Raw genomic sequence first — 20,858 nt, forward strand, 5'->3', positions numbered from 1 at the left:
ACCAACTTTACCTTCTATCCCTTCCGCAATGTCGCTCACAAAGATATTGAACAGGACCGGTCCCAACACTGATCCTTGCAGCACTCATAAGAACATAAGAAATTGCCATGCTGGGTCAGACCAAGGGTCCATCAAGCCCAGTATCCTGTTTCCAACAGAGGCCAAACCAGGCCACAAGAACCTGGCAATTACCCAAGATACTGAGCTCCCTCAGTATCCTGGGATGAACCTCATCAGGCCCCACGGCTTTGTCCATGTTCAGTTTTCCTAGCTCTTCCCATACATTCTCTTCTGTAAATGGAGTTTCGTCTATCTCACCACCCTCCATTTTCTTGTTAACTCTGCTTAACACCGCTCTCTCTTCAGAGTAGTTTCCATTTACCATCACATGCTATCTTCTACCCATCAACCAATTTGTAATCCAGGCCACCACCTTGGCGATTACTCCCAAGCTTCTCATTTTATTCACAAGCCTCCTATGCAGGACCATATCAAAAGCTTTGCTGAAATCCAAGTAGATCACAAACAGCGCTCTTCCTCAATCCAATTCCTTAGTCACCCAATCAAAAAAGTCAATCAGATTTGTCTGACAGGACCTTCCTCTGGTGAATCCATGCTGCCTCTGGTCCAGCAATTTTCTATTCTTTCCTTCATCATCATCTCCATTATTTTTCCCACCACCGAAGTGAGGCTAACCGACCTGTAGTTTCCAGCCTCCTCTCTGCTCCCACTCTTGTGAAGCAGGACCACCACAGCTCTTCTCCAATTACTTGGCACCACACCTGTTTCCAGGGATCTATTGAACAGATCATGCAGTGGATCCGCCAGCACATCTCTGAGCTCCCTCAGTATCCTGGGATGAACCTCATCAGGCCCCATGGCTTTGTCCACGTTCAGTTTTCCTAGCTCTTCCCATACATTCTCTTCTGTAAATGGAGTTCTGCAAATGGAGTTTCATCTCTCTCACCACCCTCCATTTTCTTGTTAACTAGCTATGGTACCTCTCCAGGGTCCTCTTTAGTGAACACCGAACTGAAGTATTTGTTTAATATTTCTGCCATTTCTTCATCTCTATCCAAAATTTCATTATGCTATATTGGACTTTTGTCTGATGTATCTAAAAAAAGCTTTGTCACCTCTCTTTACCTCTTTGGCAATCCTTTCTTCCGCTTGATTTTTTGCTTTCTTGATTACTTTCTTCATCTCCCTCAGTTTCTCCAGGTATTTTTCCTTGTGTTCCTCCCTTTTGGATCCTTTATATTTCTTGAATGCTGTTCTTTTTGCTTTTATTTTATCAGCCACCTCCTTTGAGAACCAGATAGGTGTCGTATTTTTCTTGCTTTTGTTTACTTTTCTAACATGTAGATTAGTTGCCTTTGTAATTGCTCCTTTTAATTTGGCCCACTGTTGTTCCACCTCTCTCATTTTCTCCCAGTCTTCTAGTACTCCCTCCAGGTACTTCCCCATTTCAACAAAATCTGCATTTTTGAAATGCAAAACTCTGGTCTTCATGTGCATTCTCCATATCCTATTTATGATATCAAATCATACCATTTGATGATCACTGGTGCTGAGGTGGGCACCCACCCAGACATTAGAGACATTATCCCCATTAGTGAGCACTAAATCAAGTACATCTCTCTCCTTCGTAGGTTTCATTACCATTTGTTTGAACAGAGCCCCTTGCAGGGCATCTACTTTCTCTCTCTCTGTTTCTGTTAGATTCTGCAGAAAGGATTTTCCAGTCTACATCTGGCAGATTAAAATCTCCATCAATCACCACTTCCCCCTCCTTTCCCACCTTTAGGATGTCTTCAACCAGATCTATGTCTAGTTCTTCCGTTTGATTTAGAGGCCTGTAAATCATTCCAGTAAAATTGGATGCACCATCATCTTTTTTTAGGATGGCCTATAATGCTTCTTCTTTACCCCATTCTTCCTTGTAGCTCAGTTGCTTGGATATTGTTTTTGAAATAGCTACTAGAGATGTGAATCGTGTGATCGATCGTCTTAACAATCGATTTCGGCTGGGGGGGGAGGGAATCGGATCGTCGCAGTTTTGTTTTTTTAAATATCGTGTAAATCGTAAATCGGGGGAGGGCGGGAAAACCGGCACACTAAAACAACCCTAAAACCCACCCCAACCCTTTAAAATAAATCCCCCACCCTCCCGAACCCCCCCAAAATGTCTTAAATTACCTGGGGTCTAGTGGGGGGGTCCCGGTGTGATCTTCCACTCTCGGGCACTCTAAAACAACCCTAAAACCCACCCCGACCCTTTTAAAATAAATCCCCCACCCTCCCGAACCCCCCCAAAATGTCTTAAATTACCTGGGGTCCAGTGGGGGGGTCCCGGTATGATGTTCCACTCTCGGGCCACGGGTGCGTTGATAGAAATGGCGCCGGCGCTACCTTTGCGCTGTCATATGACAGGGCAAAGGTAGCGCCAGCGCCATTTTGGTTCCTGTCCCCCGACGCCACGAGCGTAGGAGATCGCTCCCGGACCCCCGCTGGACCCCCAGGGACTTTTGACCAGCTTGGGGGGGCCTCCTGACCCCCACAAGACTTGCCAAAAAGTCCAGCGGGGGTCCAGGAACGACCTCCTGCACTCGAATCGTGTTGCCGTAATGCAAAATGGCGCCAGCCATACGGCCGGCACCATTTTGCAGTACGGCAATATGGCCATACGGTTGGCGCCATTTTGCAATACTCGTTGCATATATATATGTGTATATATATATATATATCCCTAATAGCTACTCCTCCCCCTTTTATTTTCTCTCTGCCCTTTCTTAACAAGTTATAGCCTGGTATGGCCATATCCCAATCATGAGATTCCGTAAACCATGTCTTCGTGACAGCAACAATGTCCAAGTCCGCCTCCACCATTAGGGCTTGCAGGTCTGGGATTTTTTTTTTTTTAATTCTTTATTTATATATTTTCTGATAAATCACACACCATATGATTTAAAAGTAAAGAAATACATGGTTGATAAAATGAAATTACCTCAAAACAAAATATTTCCTAATACTCCTTAGTATATTATAATTATTTTATCTAACCATTATCATATCAAATCAACTATGAGAGGATTTTGTGAGCACAGAAATCATGGGAGATTATTACAACAATATTCCACTAATCAAATTTTTGCATAGAACTTGCATTTCTAAATAATTAAATTATATGTTAGACACTGGGGATGAAGTTGTTAACTTCCGCTGTTCCAGGAAACCTTTTAACTGATCTGGCATGAAAAATATATAAAGTTCCTCTTGCTTTTTAATTAAACACTTACAGAGAAATCTCAGTGTAAAAGAGAAGCCCAGTGCAATAACTTCTGGACAAAAAGTCAAAAAGGCTTTTCGCCTTCGTTGCATGGATACTGCTAGATCAGGGAACACTTTGACTAATTTCCCCAGGTGATTGATGGGGTATTTACTGAAATACTTTTTCATTATCAAATTAATATCATTTATTGATGAAAAGGATGTTAATAAAGTTCCCCTATCAATCACCTGTGCTGAAGAATCTTCAAGAAAATTTGTTAGATCACCCTGAAACATCTGATCTGATCCATTCGGTATTTCATTTCTAGGTTTAGGCAGAAAATAGCTATAACAACAGCTCTTCACTAACAAAGCCAAGGTTTTCATTAAGAAACTTTTTCAAGGTAACTAATGGAACTTTTCCAATTAACCTGGGGAAGTTTAAAAATCTTAAATTTAAACGCTTGGCATTGTTTTCAAGAGTTTCAATTCTCCTATTAATAGGAGGTCTGAGATTTTATTGCCCACCCTCATTGCCTAGTTTAAATGCCTTATGGCATAGGATTTGAATTTATCTCTTAGAATCCTTTTTCCTGTCACAAACAGATGTAAAAAGGCAAAACAGAAGCAAGACAGACCAGTCACCTTAGCTTGAAGATATTTATTTGCACATATATTTAAACAGAGCGCAACTCTGGCCGAGTTTTGTACAGCAGCTGCATCAAGGGGTTGTTTTTAAAAATGTTGTACCTTTTTTTAAGGTATTAGTTTGAATCAATTTTTCTAGATGCAATTTCTGATCTTTTTAAAAATTTCTAGATAGGGTTCCGGCAAGATCAAACTTCAAATGGTGTGCTGTGTACAACATTGCTGTTCAAAAGATTTTGCACAACAGCGAGTATCTCTTGCCGGAACCCTATCTAGTAATTTTTAAAAAGATCAGAAAGCGCATCTAGCAAAATTGATTCATACCAATACCTTATAAAAAGGTACAACAGTTTTAAAAACAAACCCCTGGCGCAGCTATGTGCGAAATTCAGCCAGAGTTGGGCTCTGTTTAAATATATGTGCAAATAAATATCTTCAAGCTAAGGCGACTGGTCTGTCTTGCTTCTGTTTTGCCTTCTAGCTTCGACAGACCGTGTTCCGGTCTGCTTTGTGGGACAGACAAATGTAAGCCATCTTTGACACAGCCTTTTGCTATTCCATACACAACCCCATCCTCTAATAAGTCCAAAACTTTGTTCCTTGAGCCATGCATTGAAGTTATCTATATGGCTTAGCCTCTATTTCCCCTTTCCATGAACAGGTAACATTTCTAAAAAGGCAATAGTCTTCACCATGTGAATAATCTGCTTCACCAGAGACTGGAAATCTCTCTGTACCACTTGGATGCTGTTTCTAGCAAGGTCGTTGGTTCCCAGATGGATGATAATATCAACTTTAGAGTCTTTGCTTTCTTCTTTGATCGCCTTGACTACTTGAATAGCATTTCTACCGGCAGATGATCCTGGAAGGCTTTTAATTGTAATGTTTCCCTCGAAAAGAGTTCCCAAATTAGTGCCTCTGATGACTGAGTCACCCAGCCAATGAGCTTTTTCTTATGGTTATTGATTGTATTATGGAATTTTGCATGCATTTAGGGTTCTTCTTTTTTTTTTCAGATACCATTTCAATCTCTACCGCAAGAGCTTCTTCATTATCTAATACAGAGAAGGCATTTTGTACTTGTATCACTTGAGAGAGCGTATGTCTCCGCATTACAGGTCTTACTCTACCAGAGCCTACTGTAATCCAGTTGTTCTTGGGATCTTGTATGCTCTATGTAAGTGAGGGTGGACCTGTGGGCTGCACAATTGTGAAGAATGGGTGTCTTTGGGTCACAAGTCTTATCCTACCTGAGCCACTGTAAACCCTTTTTTCTGGGCTTTTGATTTTTCTTTGTTTCTTTGATTGTTCATTGCCTATCTCCTAGAGATGCTAGAATAGAAGGAACAGAGAGAGGAGACAAGAGAGGAGGCTGAATGAGGGGCAGTGGTAGCAAATTTATGCAAATGAGGGGAAGGTCAAGTGATCAGGTTTCCCCTCACCCCCCAGTTTTCAAGTGTCCAGTTCTGATTTGTGGAAAAGTGGGCATCCCTGGGGCTTGGGGGGACAGGAAAGGACATATGGGCCTGTTCCCCAGATCTTTGAAGCACCTAACAATGCCCTTGGTTTTGTTAATTCAATCCATAGTCTTCTCTCGTCCTCCTCCCCCCACAACTAAAGTCCCTTTGTGTCTATACCAGGCATACTTGAATTCTGCCACTGTTTTTCAGTGCCACTACCTCTACTGGAAGTCTGTTTCAGATGTCCACCACTCAGAGAAAAAAGTATTTTCTTAGGTTCTTTTTAGCTTCATAAGATGATCCCTTTATACTTCCTTCTAGTACTTTATTGAAGCCTACTAGACGATTGAATCTTTGGGTGATCTTTCTCCTTTCTGTCTTCTAGTGAGTACATCTTTTGCTTCTTCAGTCTTTCTGTGTGTTGCTGAGAGAGTACATAGTGCACAAGTTTGAATTGTCTCTAATTTGTCCATATCTTCTGGTAGATGTGGCCTCTAGAATGGAGCACAGTACTTAAGGGGGGGGGGGGGGTTGCACCACAGACCCACAGAGACGCAATGCTACTTCTCCTCTTTCCACTAGTGATGCTTCTCTTTATGCACCCAAGTAAACCATTAGTTATTTCACCTGCTTTGTTATACTTAAGAACATAAGAACATGCCATGCTGGGTCAAACCAAGGGTCCATCAAGCCCAGCATCCTGTTTCCAATTCAGGTCATAAGAACCTGGCAAGTACCCACAAACTAAGTCTATTCCATGTTACCGTTGCTAGTAATAGCAGTGGCTATTTTCTAAGTCAACTTAATTAATAGCAGGTAATGGACTTCTCCTCCAAGAACTTATCCAATCGTTTTTTTAAACACAGCTAAACTAACTGCCCTAATCACATCCTCTGGCAACAAATTCCAGAGTTTAATTGTGCATTGAGTGAAAAAGAACTTTCTCCGATTAGTTTTAAATGTGCCACATGCTAACTTCATGGAGTGCCCCCTAGTCTTTCTATTATCCGAAAGAGTAAATAACTGATTCACATCTATCCGTTCTAGACCTCTCATGATTTTAAACACTAACTGGCTACCTTGAGGGTATTGGAGATTATGACTCTCAAGTCTCTTTCCTATTTAGAGATTGCTGCTTCTTCCCTTCCCCTATGATGTGCTGAATTGTTTTGTTTTCATTAGACACTGAAAAGTGACATCGCTAGAAGAACCAGATGAAAAAGGAAAGGGCCTCTTAGCTAGTCATGTTATCAGAAATCAAACAGGGAAAAAATATTGAAAAATTACATAAAAGATTGATTATAAGAGACATTTTCTGAAACATAGCTCTGTGGAATATCGTACGGTCCCACTGCATGTCGAGTTTAACTGAAGCATGGACAGGATATTACGCCTACCGTGATAGGATCCTCGAGAACTGTGTCCAGCTCACTGTACTTAAGGTAAATGTTTCCTCGGCAGACCCTCCACAGTAAACGCTCAAAGGAAGGCATCCTCTCCCTCCCAATCACACCAGCTGTGAATCTGGGTAGAGAAAACAGTGGCACAATAAGTACTGCCCGATATTAGTAACTGGAAATAGACAACACTGAAAGAGAACAGGTGTCACGTTTCCACATGCATCATAAAAGTAGAAGCTCCATTTCACATATATTTTCTCAAGAAGTAAAAAATAAAAATGTTCAGCTGCTCCTTTGGGCTTCCATCTTAACAGGAACTGGGCCAAGAATCTGATACCATAAGATATCATTCACAATCACATGGGGATATTTTCCCCCCCTATTGGATAACTCTTCCAAACTCACCCAGTCTGGTCATCACAGTGACAGTCCTCAGCCAGGGCCATTTACTACTGTTCCTTCTGAATCCCGGTAATCTGAAACCCCAAATCCAACCACTAGGTGTCACTGTTGTTCAATGACCGGGACTCTTCCCCCAAATGCTGTGAGCACTGCTGCTGCTGCTGCTGCAGAATTTCCCACTACAGCTGGCCTGGGAAGCAGAAGAGCTGACCCAAGAATCAAACCCAGGTCTTCTGCATGGTAGCAATGAGCCACTAGGTTGGTCCAACAATATTTTTTAATTTAATAACCTGCCAGCTGTCAAAGGCCAACAAGCACTAGCTAATTAGGCCTTTACTTTAGAGATTTCTTTTCAGGCAAATACAAAAACACTCATAGCATATCTGCTGAATTTTCACATTGGTACTGGCTAGTAAATGTGTGCACTTAGGAAATAAATATACTTTTGGTCCATGAAAATAACCTGCTTGCTTCACAAGAATATAATTGAAGACCAAAGAACTAGGCCCACAAATTTCTGGCTTGGAGGCAATGAACACTTGTACTGACAACTAGGGGTGCAGCTGCAGGTGGGCCTCAGGGGACCTCTGCCCGCTTGCATTCCGAGGAAGCCCCTATCCCTTAGCAGCAGGGTCGTGTCACATCTGAGCCAGCCTTAAAGGTACAGCAGTTAGAGGGCCTGAAGGCAGAGGAATCCTTGTCAGTCCATGATCCCCTGTACTTTTTAAGGAGGCTAATTTGAACAGGGAAACACCACTGCCCCTGGGCTAGCCCTGTAAAAGCATACCACCAAAGTCTATTTGCTTGCTTTTGGCAGGTAATCACCCCCTCCTCCTCTCAGCACCTTGTAAGTTCAGGAATGAATGGGCCAGGTGGAAGCAGATCTACATAACTGCCCTTCAGCAGCTTAAATGCCATAACCACAGACAGGGGCCGATGTAATAAGGTGCGCCAAAGCTGCCGCGGGTTTGTGCATGCACGTGCGTGTGTTTGTACATGCGTTTTTGTTATGGATGTGGACCCTTGAGCCGGCTAGAGTGTATAGAAGATCCGCTGAAGGAAGGCCCGCAGTGGAACTCATAGCCGGGAGGCAGACCAGGACCACGAGACCTGATAGGACCTTCACCTATACCAACCCTCATTCCCCACAGGTTGAGGCCTTGGGTGCCGGGACCAGCAGGACTTAGGCGGAGGTCTCCGGATGAAGAGGAATCCGGTGGACAGTCCGAGTCGAGGCAGGTGGAAGAGCAGAGAAGACGAGGTCAGTCTAGAGGTCGTGGCAGGCAGCAGAGGAGCAAGACGATGAGGCGGACCGGAAGTCGAGGCAGGCAGCATATAGCGGAGACCGGAGACAAGCCAGGAATCAGGATGGGCAACAGACAAGGAATACCAGAAGACAAGCCAGTCAGGAGCCAGAGAGACAAGCCAAAGCAGGATCAGCAACTGGAACAAGGAGGCAGGGATGGAGCAGGAATCAGGAACGGAGCAGGAATTAGGAACAAGCAGGAACACCAGGACGACAGAGCAAGATCAGGAACAGCAACTGGTAACTCGCATGAGTAGACCTGTTGCCAAGGCAAGGAGCTGTAATCCTGGCTGTAATCCTGGCTTGAGCATCTGACATCATCCTAGGGGCCGGGCCGATGTTTCCTGCCATGGCCCCTTTAAATTGCGCGCCTAAGGGGTGGGGTTTGTTGGAGGAAGTCAGCGGCATCTCCCTCTTGGAGGAAGTGCCGCGGCATCTCCCTCTTGGAGGAAGTGCCGCGGCCCGGAGCAGTGCGGAGGACGCCGCGACTGAGCGAAGGGACGCAGCAGGTGAGGTGGGAACCCGGGCCGTGGACTCCCACGGCCCGGGTTCACAACAGTTTTCCCGTGCAAAGCCCTATACGGGGATGTAATACGGGTTTTGTGCGTGGGGGGAAAAAAGTGCGTACAGACGTGCTTATGGACCTGCGGTTTTTCATGCGTGAATGCATGCTAATGGCATGCAAAGGAGGCGATCAGCTAATCATAGGCAATGCAGGGAGCTGCGCTAATGCTAGTGCGGGTTTTTTACCGCCATGGTCAGGGTACAAGTTAAGTGTCAGCATCTGAGCGTCCTGGAAAACCACCTTGCTAGCGCCTACCTTGGTGTCTGAGTGGTCAGCTTAGCCAGGTGCTTTTCTGGGCATCGGAACGGCCAGCTTAGGTAGGTGCTTCCCTAGGCGCTTTTCTCGACTTCTGAGCAGCGAGATTTGCAACCAGCTGAGCACCTAGCTCAGTGCCCGAGTGACCAGATACACGGCCAGAAGAGCGCCTAAGCAACAAGATTAGCTAGGCACCTTTCTGGGCACCCGATCGTGCAGATTTGTGAGCAACTAAGCGCCTAGCTGAGCACTCAAATGGCAAGGTAAGCTAGGCGCCTTTCTGGGCACCTGATCCTGCAGATCTTTCTGCCACAAACAGAAGAGCAAAGCGGCCTGATTAGCGCCTGGCTGAATGCCTATCTCGACTTCAGAGCGGCCAGCTTAGCAAAGCATTTTTCATAGCATCCGAGGTAGGTGCTTCCCTGGGCGAACAGATACTCGACCAGAAGAGCGGCAAGATTGTTGTGAATTATCACCCATGAAAATATTTGCCCTGTTTTCTGCTGCACAGTTATTGGAAATATTTAAAAATACTTTCCAGGGTCATACTTTCACTTAATAGGGAGATCATTCGCTCACTTTTATGCATGGATTATCGGCACAGGTTTTGAGCGCGGATACAGCCACTTATTACATAGGACTTGTACCACGCTTAGGTACGTGCATTTTTCTGTATGTGCGCGGATTTCTGCACGCAAATCATTTGCAAAATTTATTTTTTTTTACATCCCGCGGAAGCGGCAGTTGCAGCCGCGCCCGGTGATCAAAACCCGCGCACATAACGAGCGCCTGTTTTGCCGCGGGTCTTATTTCGTCGGCCCCAGAGAGAGGGAGAAAGGAGGAGGCAGTCAGGGCAAGACAACAGTAAAAAAACAGAAGATACAGCGTTGCCAGAAATGAAACTGTTTTGTTGCCACTGTCGTAAAGACCTTCAAAGGATGATGCAAGGGATGGGGGTGAGGCAAGGGTCTAGCACAGTGCCCACCTATGTTAAACTTGGACCCCCAAAATATTTAGTTCTTGCTATGCTAAAAACACTCTTATAACATTGTCAAGTACTAAATATCATTTGCTAAATCCCAGTCACTGTCATATTAAAGGGACGGGCGATTAGGGCATGGGGTGCTCCCTGGCCTCCATTACATGTAATTACACACTACATAAAGCGCCATGCTAACCATTTTTCATTCATTTTACTTTGCCTTTACAGGTTATCTCTGGATGCACTTCTGTCACTGATATCCATAAAAAGAGACATGAGGTCAGGAATAGATCAGCCTCAGGTTTTCTTAATCTGGCTCTGATTCCAGTGCATAGAACAATAGAGCTGGTTGGGGATAGGAGCCAGCATTGACTCAAAGTAGCACTAACCCAAGCTTCCCAGCTGCCGCAGCCGAAGGAACAGTCCTCAGTTCCAACAGACCAGTGGTATCTTCATTGAAGAAATCGTCAGGCAGGTTAGCTTCTGCCTAGAATGAAAAAAAAAATTATAATTTTATTTAAAAATTGTATCAGTACAGGATGCAAATATGAATGATATTTCAATCCATTTTTTTTTTTTTTATCGGAAAGAACTTCCCTGTAGCATGTTAGTGGCACATTCAAACTGTAACATGCCAGAAACTGTTGACTTGGAGCAAGCAGAAAGATATGAAGAGTACAACATGTGCATTCTAGACCATGTGCACCAAAAGCCATTGGTTTATCAATACCTTCCTTACAGACACCAAGATATCTCTGCATGAGTCACCTCCATATTCCATCAAAATTTTAAAAAATTAAAAAAAAAAAAAGATGATTGGAAAGGTTAAGCACATTGCTGCAAGCACAGCAAATAAAAGTTATGAATATGATTCCTCATTTTGGTTGTACTTTATAACCTTTTTCTATTCATTAAGTTTAACTCTTTAATACAGAATAATCAATGTAACAAGATCAAATATTTGTATTGTGAAATGGACTATCAATGAAGGACAGAACAGCAAAATAAATACGACAAGAGATGAAGCAATGGTTTTTGCGAAGAACATGTATAGACTTGTAATTTTCCTAATAAAATTAAGAATACAAGTCCAGGTGTTCCATGGAATAAAAGCCAGGACCGGATCTACTTTTCCTCCCAAGACAGAGCACAGCTAAAAAGGCTTTGGATTCATTCCACAAATGCAAATTTCACAAATCTCATTCATCTGACCTATTTCCGACGAGGCCAGATAAGCTTATCAGGTTTTGGGTTTGGTTTTGCCAAAGATGAGTCTTAAATTTGGAAACATTGACATTTCCCATCTCTGCTAAGAAAGCTAGCTTCCATCTGTCCCAGCAAAGTATGCTTAACAAATAAGCTCAATTTACCTCAAAGAAATCCTGGGTTTTCTTCAGGAGGTGTTTTAGTTCGGTTAATTCCAGAAAGTTCTGCTTCAGAGTCTGCTGGTTCTGATTTACTTCTTGTAATTCACTCTCCAGTTTTTCCAGAACTGTCTGTTTAGGAAAAGAAGGAAAACTATAAATCAGTTCTGGATGGCTCCCATGGAAAGGAATATGGATAGTATAGGGTCACAAGTTAACTTAAAAATAGCTGTGAAAGGCCAGCCCAGTGGCTTAGTGGCAAGACTGTATGTATACTGCTATGCAGGAGACCTGTAGCTGAGTCCTAAGCTTAGCTCCTGTTCCTCATGCTGTCAGGGACTGGAGATGTTTCAGAGGCAGAGTTTGCACATCCTGAATACCATTATGATGAAATATTATTGGTCAGGAGATCGCTCAAAGTCATACTTATAGAAATGTTTCATAAAATGCATTAATGTTTATTGTGCTATGTTTCATCACTGATGCATAAACTGTTTTCCAGGTTTGTCTTTAAGGTGGAACAGGGCCTGGTTTGATAGTAAAATGCAGGGTTTTTTATAGACCATCCCCACCACCACCACCACTACTCACTGATAACCAGTTGGACCCATTGAATAGCCCCAGCCATGGGAAAGAACTGGTGAAGGGGAGAGATGAGGTTTGATTGTGCAATCCAGCACCACCTTCCTGCAGCTGGTACATACTACATGGCCATCTTTAGGCATAGTGCAGTGCATCCACTATGAGGCCCTCTCCATGTATGAGGTCTGATATCGTACATCTACCACAAGGTCCCTTCAGGAAAGGGGCCTGGTGCTGTCACATCTTTTGCATCTAACTAAAAATGGCCTTTGTTGTTTGCATCCAGTAGCAGTGAAGACTATACCTCCAATTCAATCATTTCACGAGGTAATGGTGTCAGAGGGTGTTTTTCAGGTTCTTGTACCATAATTTTGTCATTCTCCATCTCAGTCTGCAAAAAGCCTGAAATGAGAAAATGATTATACATCAGATATTCACAAAGATTGCTTTACACAAATTGGCCAAAGTATTCACGCATACAAGATTAACCAGTAGTCTACCCAAAAACGTGTACCCTATTTGTAAAAAAGTGAATGGACAATCTTCAGCCAACACACACATTAGAAAACTCCCAGATTAATAGGCGGAGAGGTATAAAGTTTTATCACAGTTATATGTTTTTGCGAAAATACTTTGAAAGCTGAAGCCAATACTCACGAAGAATTCTCTCCATGACCTCACATCTTCTTACTTCATTTACAAACCTTCTTTGGAAGCTGTTCACATTTTCATTTAGCTAGAAAAAAAAGAGCAACTTGAACATGGGTAGTCTAATCATGTTATAGATTAGGGATGAGAATCGTGTGCCCGATCGTCTTAACGATCGAAATCGTCTGGCAGGAGAAGAAAATCGTGTTTGGCACGATTTTTTAGTTAAAAAATCGTTTTTTCCGATTAGTGCGCGCTAACAGGAAGTTAGCGCGCACTAACAGAAAATGATACAATTTGACACTTTTCAGGTCAGTTAAGGTCAGTTTAGGAATGAATATGTATTCCTATTGGCTGCCCTCTTATTTATTCATGTTACCAAGGTTCCCACTGACAGTATATGGGGGATGGGAAATGGAAACAGTTGGTAGCTTGACAAAAAAAGTAATGTGATCAGTCAATGTGACTAGAACTTGTGCCGTATCCCTGATACCGGGAGTGTTGTGATCTTCCTGCATGCAGTGCCGTATCCCTGATACCGGGAGTGTTGTGATCTTCCTGCATGCAGTGCCGTATCCCTGATACCGGGAGTGTTGTGATCTTCCTGCATGCAGTGCCCTATCCCTGATACCGGGAGTGTTGTGATCTTCCTGCATGCAGTGCCGTATCCCTGATACCGGGAGTGTTGTGATCTTCCTGCACGCAGTGCCCTATCCCTGATAGCAGGGGTGTTGTGATCTTCCTGCACGCAGTGCCCTATCCCTAATACCAGGAGTGTTGTGATCTTCCTGCACGCAGTGCCCTATCCCTAATACCAGGAGTGTTGTGATCTTCCTGCACGCAGTGCCCTATCCCTGATACCAGGAGTGTTGTGATCTTCCTGCACAAAGTGCCCTAACCCTGATACCAGGGGTGTTGTGATCTTCCTGCACACAGTGCCCTAACCCTGATACCAGGGGTGTTGTGATCTTCCTGCACGCAGTGCCCTAACCCTGATACCGGGAGTGTTGTGATCTTCCTGCACGCAGTGCCCTATCCCTGATACCAGGAGTGTTGTGATCTTCCTGCACGCAGTGCCCTAACCCTGATACCAGGGGTGTTGTGATCTTCCTGCACGCAGTGCCCTAACCCTGATACCGGGAGTGTTGTGATCTTCCTGCACGCAGTGCCCTATCCCTGATACCAGGAGTGTTGTGATCTTCCTGCACACAGTGCCCTAACCCTGATACCAGGGGTGTTGTGATCTTCCTGCACACAGTGCCCTAACCCTGATACCAGGGGTGTTGTGATCTTCCTGCACGCAGTGCCCTAACCCTGATACCGGGAGTGTTGTGATCTTCCTGCACGCAGTGCCCTATCCCTGATACCAGGGGTGTTGTGATCTTCCTGCACACAGTGCCCTATCCCTGATACCAGGAGTGTTGTGATCTTCCTGCACGCAGTGCCCTAACCCTGATACCAGGGGTGTTGTGATCTTCCTGCACACAGTGCCCTAACCCTGATACCAGGAGTGTTGTGATCTTCCTGCACACAGTGCCCTAACCCTGATACCGGGAGTGTTGTGATCTTCCTGCACTCAGAGCCATATCCCTGATACCAGGGGTGTTGTGATCTTCCTGCACTGAGCAGGGATACAGCACTGCATGCAGGATGATCACAACACTCCCGGTATTCAAATACCTCAAAGGTTTCCATACACAGAAGGTGAGCCTTTTTCAATAGAAAGGAGGCTCTAGAACAAGGGGTCACGAGATGAAGGTGAAAGGGGGTAGATTCAGGAGTAATCTTAGGAAATGTTTCTTTACAGAGAAGGTGGTTGATTCATGGAACAGCTCCCAGTGGAGGTGGTGGAGACAAAAATAATATCTGAAAACAAGAAAGTATGGGATAAATACAGGGGATCTCTAAGAAAGTGATGCTAAATTAATTGGATCGATGGGTTGACTGGATGGGTCATAGGGTCTTTTTCTGCCATCAGATTTCTATGTTTCTAGAATTCCGGAGGCTATGCTGGCACTACCATTAATATTCCTGTTCTCTCCATTCCTGCTGACAAGGTGATATCCTCACCAACTGTCTTCATAACATTTCATGGAAGACGATAATTCCTACAGACATCAAAGGTCATCTTGTGACATTTGGTACAATAAGAATTTAAAGAAGTCCATCTGTTCTGAGACGGATCATTGTTCCATTCATCCCTGGTGTCTATAATATGGCCAACACTTCCAGTACTTTCTGTTTCATGATTCTTTATTTTGTGGGAACAGAACAGGTCTTGGTAGAAGAGAGATAAAAATGGGGCTTTAAAAAAGGGACACCTATAGTAAATGGTCTCACTTCATAAAAGGATAGGCAAAAGGCCAAAGAACACCCACAGTCATCCATCTACTGCTGGTACTTACATCCCTGAACTGCACCACACCCAACTCTCCAAGTTCAGCGATGCAACAGTACCCAGCCTCCACCTGCATAAACAGCTGAGTCAGACTCATCTCCTCACTCCGAAACAATGATGTCATCTTGAGGAGCTTTAGATGTCAAAGAACGCTTTATAACCTAGCAATACATAAAGCAGAAGGCACTTTCATTTTTCAGTTCTGTGTTAACATTGTGAATTCTGTTACCTGCAAAAATAAGCAATTCGTAGCATAGTATGTGCATAGCTCACTCAATGCATCTCAACCACTGCTTCCAGTGAATCCTGTTACTCCAGTATTAGACTCCATATATAGCTCTGCCAAAGTAGTTCAGTCTTTGTAGCAATAGGAATAAAGTAACTACATTTGATCTATGGGTCAGTAAAATTGTGCTAGTGTCAGGCAGGATGGGAGATCCATAGTAAAGGCAGAGTAGGCTTCCTCCTGCATATCCATATTCTTTCAAAGGAACCAAGGAAGGAGGAGTGATTATAGCTAGAGACAGATAGAAGATAGGAAAAGAAGAGAAGGTATGATGCCAAGATAGAAAGGAGAAAAGGAAATAGGGAAAGAAAAATGGAGCAAGAGAAGTAAGAGAAGGGGTTAGACGAGCTAGGATAAAGGATTACAAGAGCTAAAGAAGGAAAAACAGGCAAGAGAAACCAAGGAGGGAGGGATGGAGAGATAAAGGCAGACATATTTTCATATAGGCCTACTAGGCTTGTGTCTTAGATGGCAACTGGCCACTCAACCAGAACCACTGAGGGGGATGGAGGATTGGAGGTTGTTGGAGTCATTTTTTGTTATTTTTGCTGAGGATGTATATAGAGGATAGGCTGTATGGATTCAGAGTTCTGGCCACATAGCTGCGCCTGAGATTGATAAGAACTTAGAGGGAGGGAACATCGCTGCTTTCCCCAAGCATTTTAGTGAGAGAGGGAGAGTGCGCTTCTGGACGTGATAGCACAGACTGATCCTTTGGAAACGTAAGCTTTTTATACAGGGCTGGTGCAAGGGCACCCTTGGCACCTTCTGCCTTTGGCTGCGCCCCCACCCCACCCTGGTCGCAGCCCTGACTCCTATCTCTCGCGAGCAGTGGTGGCCCCGCATAGCTCGTGAGCGACAGCAAAGAGGAGTGAAGATTCAAAACCCCACTTGCCTTTGCCACCGCCGCTCTTACCCCCTAATGGTCAGCTCCCAAAGCCCAGGCCTAGCTCACCTAGTGCTTCTGTCGGCCCAGTTTATATATATAGCAATTACTATCTACCATTACTTCTGTATGATCTGATTTTATTTGTTCTATCCTCCTATTGCTCAAACAGACTCACTTTCCTAAGTACCTGGAACTGTGATGTACTGAATCAAAGTTTCTGTGTGGCTATTTGTGTAGGGAATAAGCTCCTGGGTTCAAGCCCACAGGTGTAATCCAGTAATTAGGTGTGTTTATATTGGGTAAGCTCCTAAGGTAGTCCTGAGTGCATGCAGGCGATAAGGCCCTCAGGTAACCCCCCAGTGTAGACCTCAGTGAGATTAGCCCCCCCAGGTCAGAGCCCCTGGGCAGAAATCCAGTGGGCACATTCTGAACCCGGAAGAGAGGTCTGCAAGAATGACTGAGGGCAGTACTGGAGGTCTTCAGGGAGAAAGTAAAGACTTGGGAGACAACAGTGTAGGCTGTGGAGGGAAGTGGCAAAGACAGTACTAAAAGCAGCTGAAAGCAGGGGGCCAGCGTAGGCCCGAGTGTGATGCCAGGTCCTTGGCCTAGGCCCAGGCTAATCCTGGGGCCTCAGCCAAGACCTGAGCCCCCTGAAAAATTTCACTTACCTGAACCACTGGAAAACCAGAAGCTGCCAGGCCAGGACCTGATGTCTGAGCCTTGGCCTAGGCCAGGCCCGACATTGAGATCTGGCCAGGACGACACCTAGGGTCAGGCCTAGGGTCAGGCCCAGGCTCAGAGTTCAGGCCTTGGAACAGCAACTATGGAATCCTTTCTTCATAAACTGACTCTGTCCGCTGGGGTCGCTCTGGAGTTAACTCCGGCATATTCACCCCAGTGGGAAGTGCCATTTTAATGTATGGCTATCCTCTGGGGTGAAAGTGCCGGAGTTAACTCTGGCATGACCCCAGAGGATGGCGTCAGTTTATGAAGAAAGAAGAAGATGCCATGGTCAGAGCTGTGAGGCCTGGGCCTGACTCTAGGCCAAGGCCGAGGTATCAGAACCCAGCCTCAAGACCAGGCCCCGGGTCCAGACCCCAGCGTCAGGACTTGGCCTCCAGGCTGGGCTGCAGTGTTGGGCCTGAGCCTGGGCTAGGCCATAACCCAGGAGTTGGGACCCGGCCTTTGGGCCAAACCCTGGCATTGGGCCTGTGTGGGTTGATGGCCAGGCTGCATCAAGCCTGGGCCCTTGCTCTGGCCTTAGCAGAGGCCCAGGCATCAGGACCCAGCCTCCAGATTGGGCTCCAGCACTGGGCCTGAGCCCAGGCTCTGGCTCAGGCATCAGCCTTGCATAGGCCGAGGCCAAGATTGCGGTGACCTCTGTGTCCTCGCCTATGCAATGCCGAGACTTCAGCCTGGGCCTAGGCCTTGCAGGCTGATAACCACCAGAATAGGTAAGTGTGGCTGGGGGATCTCGGCCCCAGCATTTTTGCCAGGTGGGAGGGATGGGTAGTGGGGATGGGAGGCCCCATTTGCTTTTTTTTTTTTTTTTTTTTTTATGATTGAATTTTTTTTTTTCACAAGAATGAAACAAATCAAACATTCCATAAACCGAAATTCGTGAGGGGGAAAAAACCCTTCCAAAAACTAACCTAAAAACAAAAATAAATGTATCATCCCTGCACACCCTTACTAAATCCATCACTGGATTAAGGAGGTAAGAAGCACTAAGGAGAGAAAGAGGGAGTAAGATAAGTCAGGAGAGGGAAAGAAGGGATGATGGGAGTTGGGGAGAGATGAATGAGAGACAGCTGGAGAGCAAGCTATAGTGAAATAGAACCAGGGATTCATGTGAATGTGTGCAAATCTTTGTGACGGAGGCTTTGTTCCTGTGTGTGCATGACAAAAGCTGAGCGATAGCAGTTTTCAGTAAGTGATAAACTATGGGAAAATTTGTAGTTTTCAGTAAGTGATAAACTATGGGAAAATTTCCTCATTTATTCAGTAGGACCAAGGTCAATGTTGTGTTTGATGGCTCATGGGCTGCCCCCGGCTGCTGCTGTCCTCAGTGTGGCAGGACACAGCCGGCTCTTCCTGTGGCAGGAGGCCACCAACCGCCATGCGGCAGAACGCTGCCAGTTCCTACCTCCCCTGGCATTCCTTAGGTGCGCGTGCACCCGACATGGACCTTTTAAAGGGACCACAGTGGGAAAGGCCCCACGAACCCCTGTTCATGACATCATTGTCTTCACCCTATGTAAGGGCAGCTTCCCTGATGCACCCTGCCTCAGCAACAGGTCCAGCTACGTCCTGTAGTGCGTGTTGCTTCCCGTCTTCGCCTGTCCAGCCTGCCTCTGCCCTATCCATCCCTCTTCCTCTCCCTTGGACAGATTCCTGGTTTCAACCCTTGCCTGGACTCTCACTATGCCTGACCGCTGCCTGCTTCTGACCATAGACTGCCCCTGGCCCACATCTCTAGCCATCTCCAGAGACCTTCGCCTGCCGGCCTCAGCACCCAAAGTCTCAACCAGAGGGGAACGAGGACTGGTATAAGTGAAGCTCGCCTGGGTCCACCTGCTGGCAGTGAGAACCTGTATCACCCCAGCCCTACAGATACAACAGCCAATAGGCATAAGCTAGCAAGTCTTCAGATAAATTATTTTTACATTTTGCCTCTACTAGTTTTATGCAATATGCAGTTCACTAAGAGGAAAAGCAATTTCAGTTTGCATTAATCTGCACTTTTAAATTTCATCAGGATTTTCATAACACAAGATTGTGGGTTTTTCCCTGGCCCCTACATTGTTTTGTTTTAATTATTTTACCAAAACACACAGAAATCTAAAAGTGCTCCTTTTGTTCAGGATCTAGAAAACAGCAGCATCCAGGGTTACATATTCCTGGCACACATAACCAATAACTCTTGTGTGCCTGGAATATTTAATCCTGGATGCTATGGATTTCCAGTATCAGTTACTAAGGTGATTAATGAATCATTTCATTTGTAATTCATAATCCATTAAAACAAATGTGATTTTGTATTGCATATACGCAGTATCTTAAAGATGTACAGAGCCTCCCTTCTGTGGCTCTAAATTGGAGACAGATGTCTACGCTCATTGGTATAACATTAGGTAACTTCTAAATATTTTTTTCTCTAACAGACTATTATTGGTGATTTTTGAGATATGGTATTTTTGGTCCAATAAGCAGATTGAGAAAAATGAAAAAATGTAAGTATATATGTCATCCTGAAATAACTGTTGAGAGGCCCTACAGACATCGGACTGCAGTCTATATTTTTCAGCTTGGAGCCTGCTGAAGTTCCCCTAAGCATGGCGTGAACATTGTCTCATGCATAGCTTTTTGTTCATGTTAACCATAATTGTGACAACTAATAAAACTGGTAATGTATTTAAAATCAACATGACAGAATACAAGACACATGATTTCTGACATGCAAATATGGCATCATTCCTAATGCTTCCTCACAAGTTACATTTCTCCACTGCATTTTATTCTTGACCTTGGTAGGCTAGATTGTTACACACACAACCCATCTGAAATCCAAAATGCTGATTATATGCACCTTACTACTCTTCAGTTGACGTCATGCAATTGTAGTTTCCCCATAGCTACAATGAAACATGGTTTAATTGCATTCATGCAGATCTCCAAGAGCAATTTTTATTGTTTGGTAAAATTATCAATGCCATCCTTTTGTACTCTAGCAGGTGAAGCCCACCCCATTCGCAGCGGCATATACTTCAGTACCTACATCACTGAACTCAAACTGAAGGTAACCAGCAAAAGAGAACGTAAAGCTTTGAATAGTGTAGGAGCATTATTTTCTTACCTTATCCCCCTGTTCTCTCTCTTCTTCACACACACACACACTCCCCCCTCTACTTTAAATTGCTCCCTCTCTCGTTCTGCTTTCTGTGTCATGTGGAACAAACTGATGTTTTTGAGATACAGAAGAGGAAGGCAGGAAATGCAGGACCTTTTTTTTTTTCTTTTACAAATCTGCCATTGGAAAGTTTTGTTGTTGCTTAAGAGAGAGAGAAAAAAAAAAGAGGGTCCAGCTGGTCAAGACCAGAGGTAAAAGCCCTTGCCTAGGTTGCTCTGTGAACCAGAGCTGCTTTGTCTTAGCCAATAAGCTGGTGAGAGGAGGGAATCAGGAGCTCTCCGGATTTGTCTCAACCTTTTGTGTGTGTGATCTCGGACGGACGTGTGCAGGCTAGGACTGTTGTGTCAGCAAGCTGTGTGTTGTAATCAATAACAAGCCAAGGTGTTTAGGAACCACTGAGTTTGTATTCTGTGCAAATGCATTACCCTCTGTAATTTAGAAGTAAACAGTGGATAGAAATGGATCCTTTTGTACACCGCCTAGGATATAGGCG

The 20,858-nt window shown here is 44.7% G+C and overlaps 1 protein-coding gene across 1 annotated transcript in view; it reads right to left on the reverse strand.

Moving 5' to 3' along the window:
- Window positions 1-20,464, reverse strand: part of ATP6V0A4 (ATPase H+ transporting V0 subunit a4) — an 89,917-nt gene extending 69,453 nt beyond the window's left edge. Inside the window, exons 1-7 of the mRNA XM_029599767.1 lie at window positions 20,312-20,464; window positions 15,288-15,441; window positions 12,892-12,970; window positions 12,539-12,636; window positions 11,659-11,784; window positions 10,678-10,775; window positions 6,776-6,902 (exon numbers count right to left, since the gene is read on the reverse strand). Of these exons, the coding sequence (XP_029455627.1) occupies window positions 6,776-6,902; window positions 10,678-10,775; window positions 11,659-11,784; window positions 12,539-12,636; window positions 12,892-12,970; window positions 15,288-15,404 (645 nt within the window). The 5' untranslated portion in view covers window positions 15,405-15,441; window positions 20,312-20,464. The remainder of the gene's footprint in view (window positions 1-6,775; window positions 6,903-10,677; window positions 10,776-11,658; window positions 11,785-12,538; window positions 12,637-12,891; window positions 12,971-15,287; window positions 15,442-20,311) is intronic.
- Between the last annotated feature and the right edge of the window lie 394 nt (window positions 20,465-20,858).

Source organism: Rhinatrema bivittatum, chromosome 4 (genome assembly GCF_901001135.1).
Source record: "Rhinatrema bivittatum chromosome 4, aRhiBiv1.1, whole genome shotgun sequence".
Lineage (NCBI taxonomy): Eukaryota > Metazoa > Chordata > Amphibia > Gymnophiona > Rhinatrematidae > Rhinatrema > Rhinatrema bivittatum.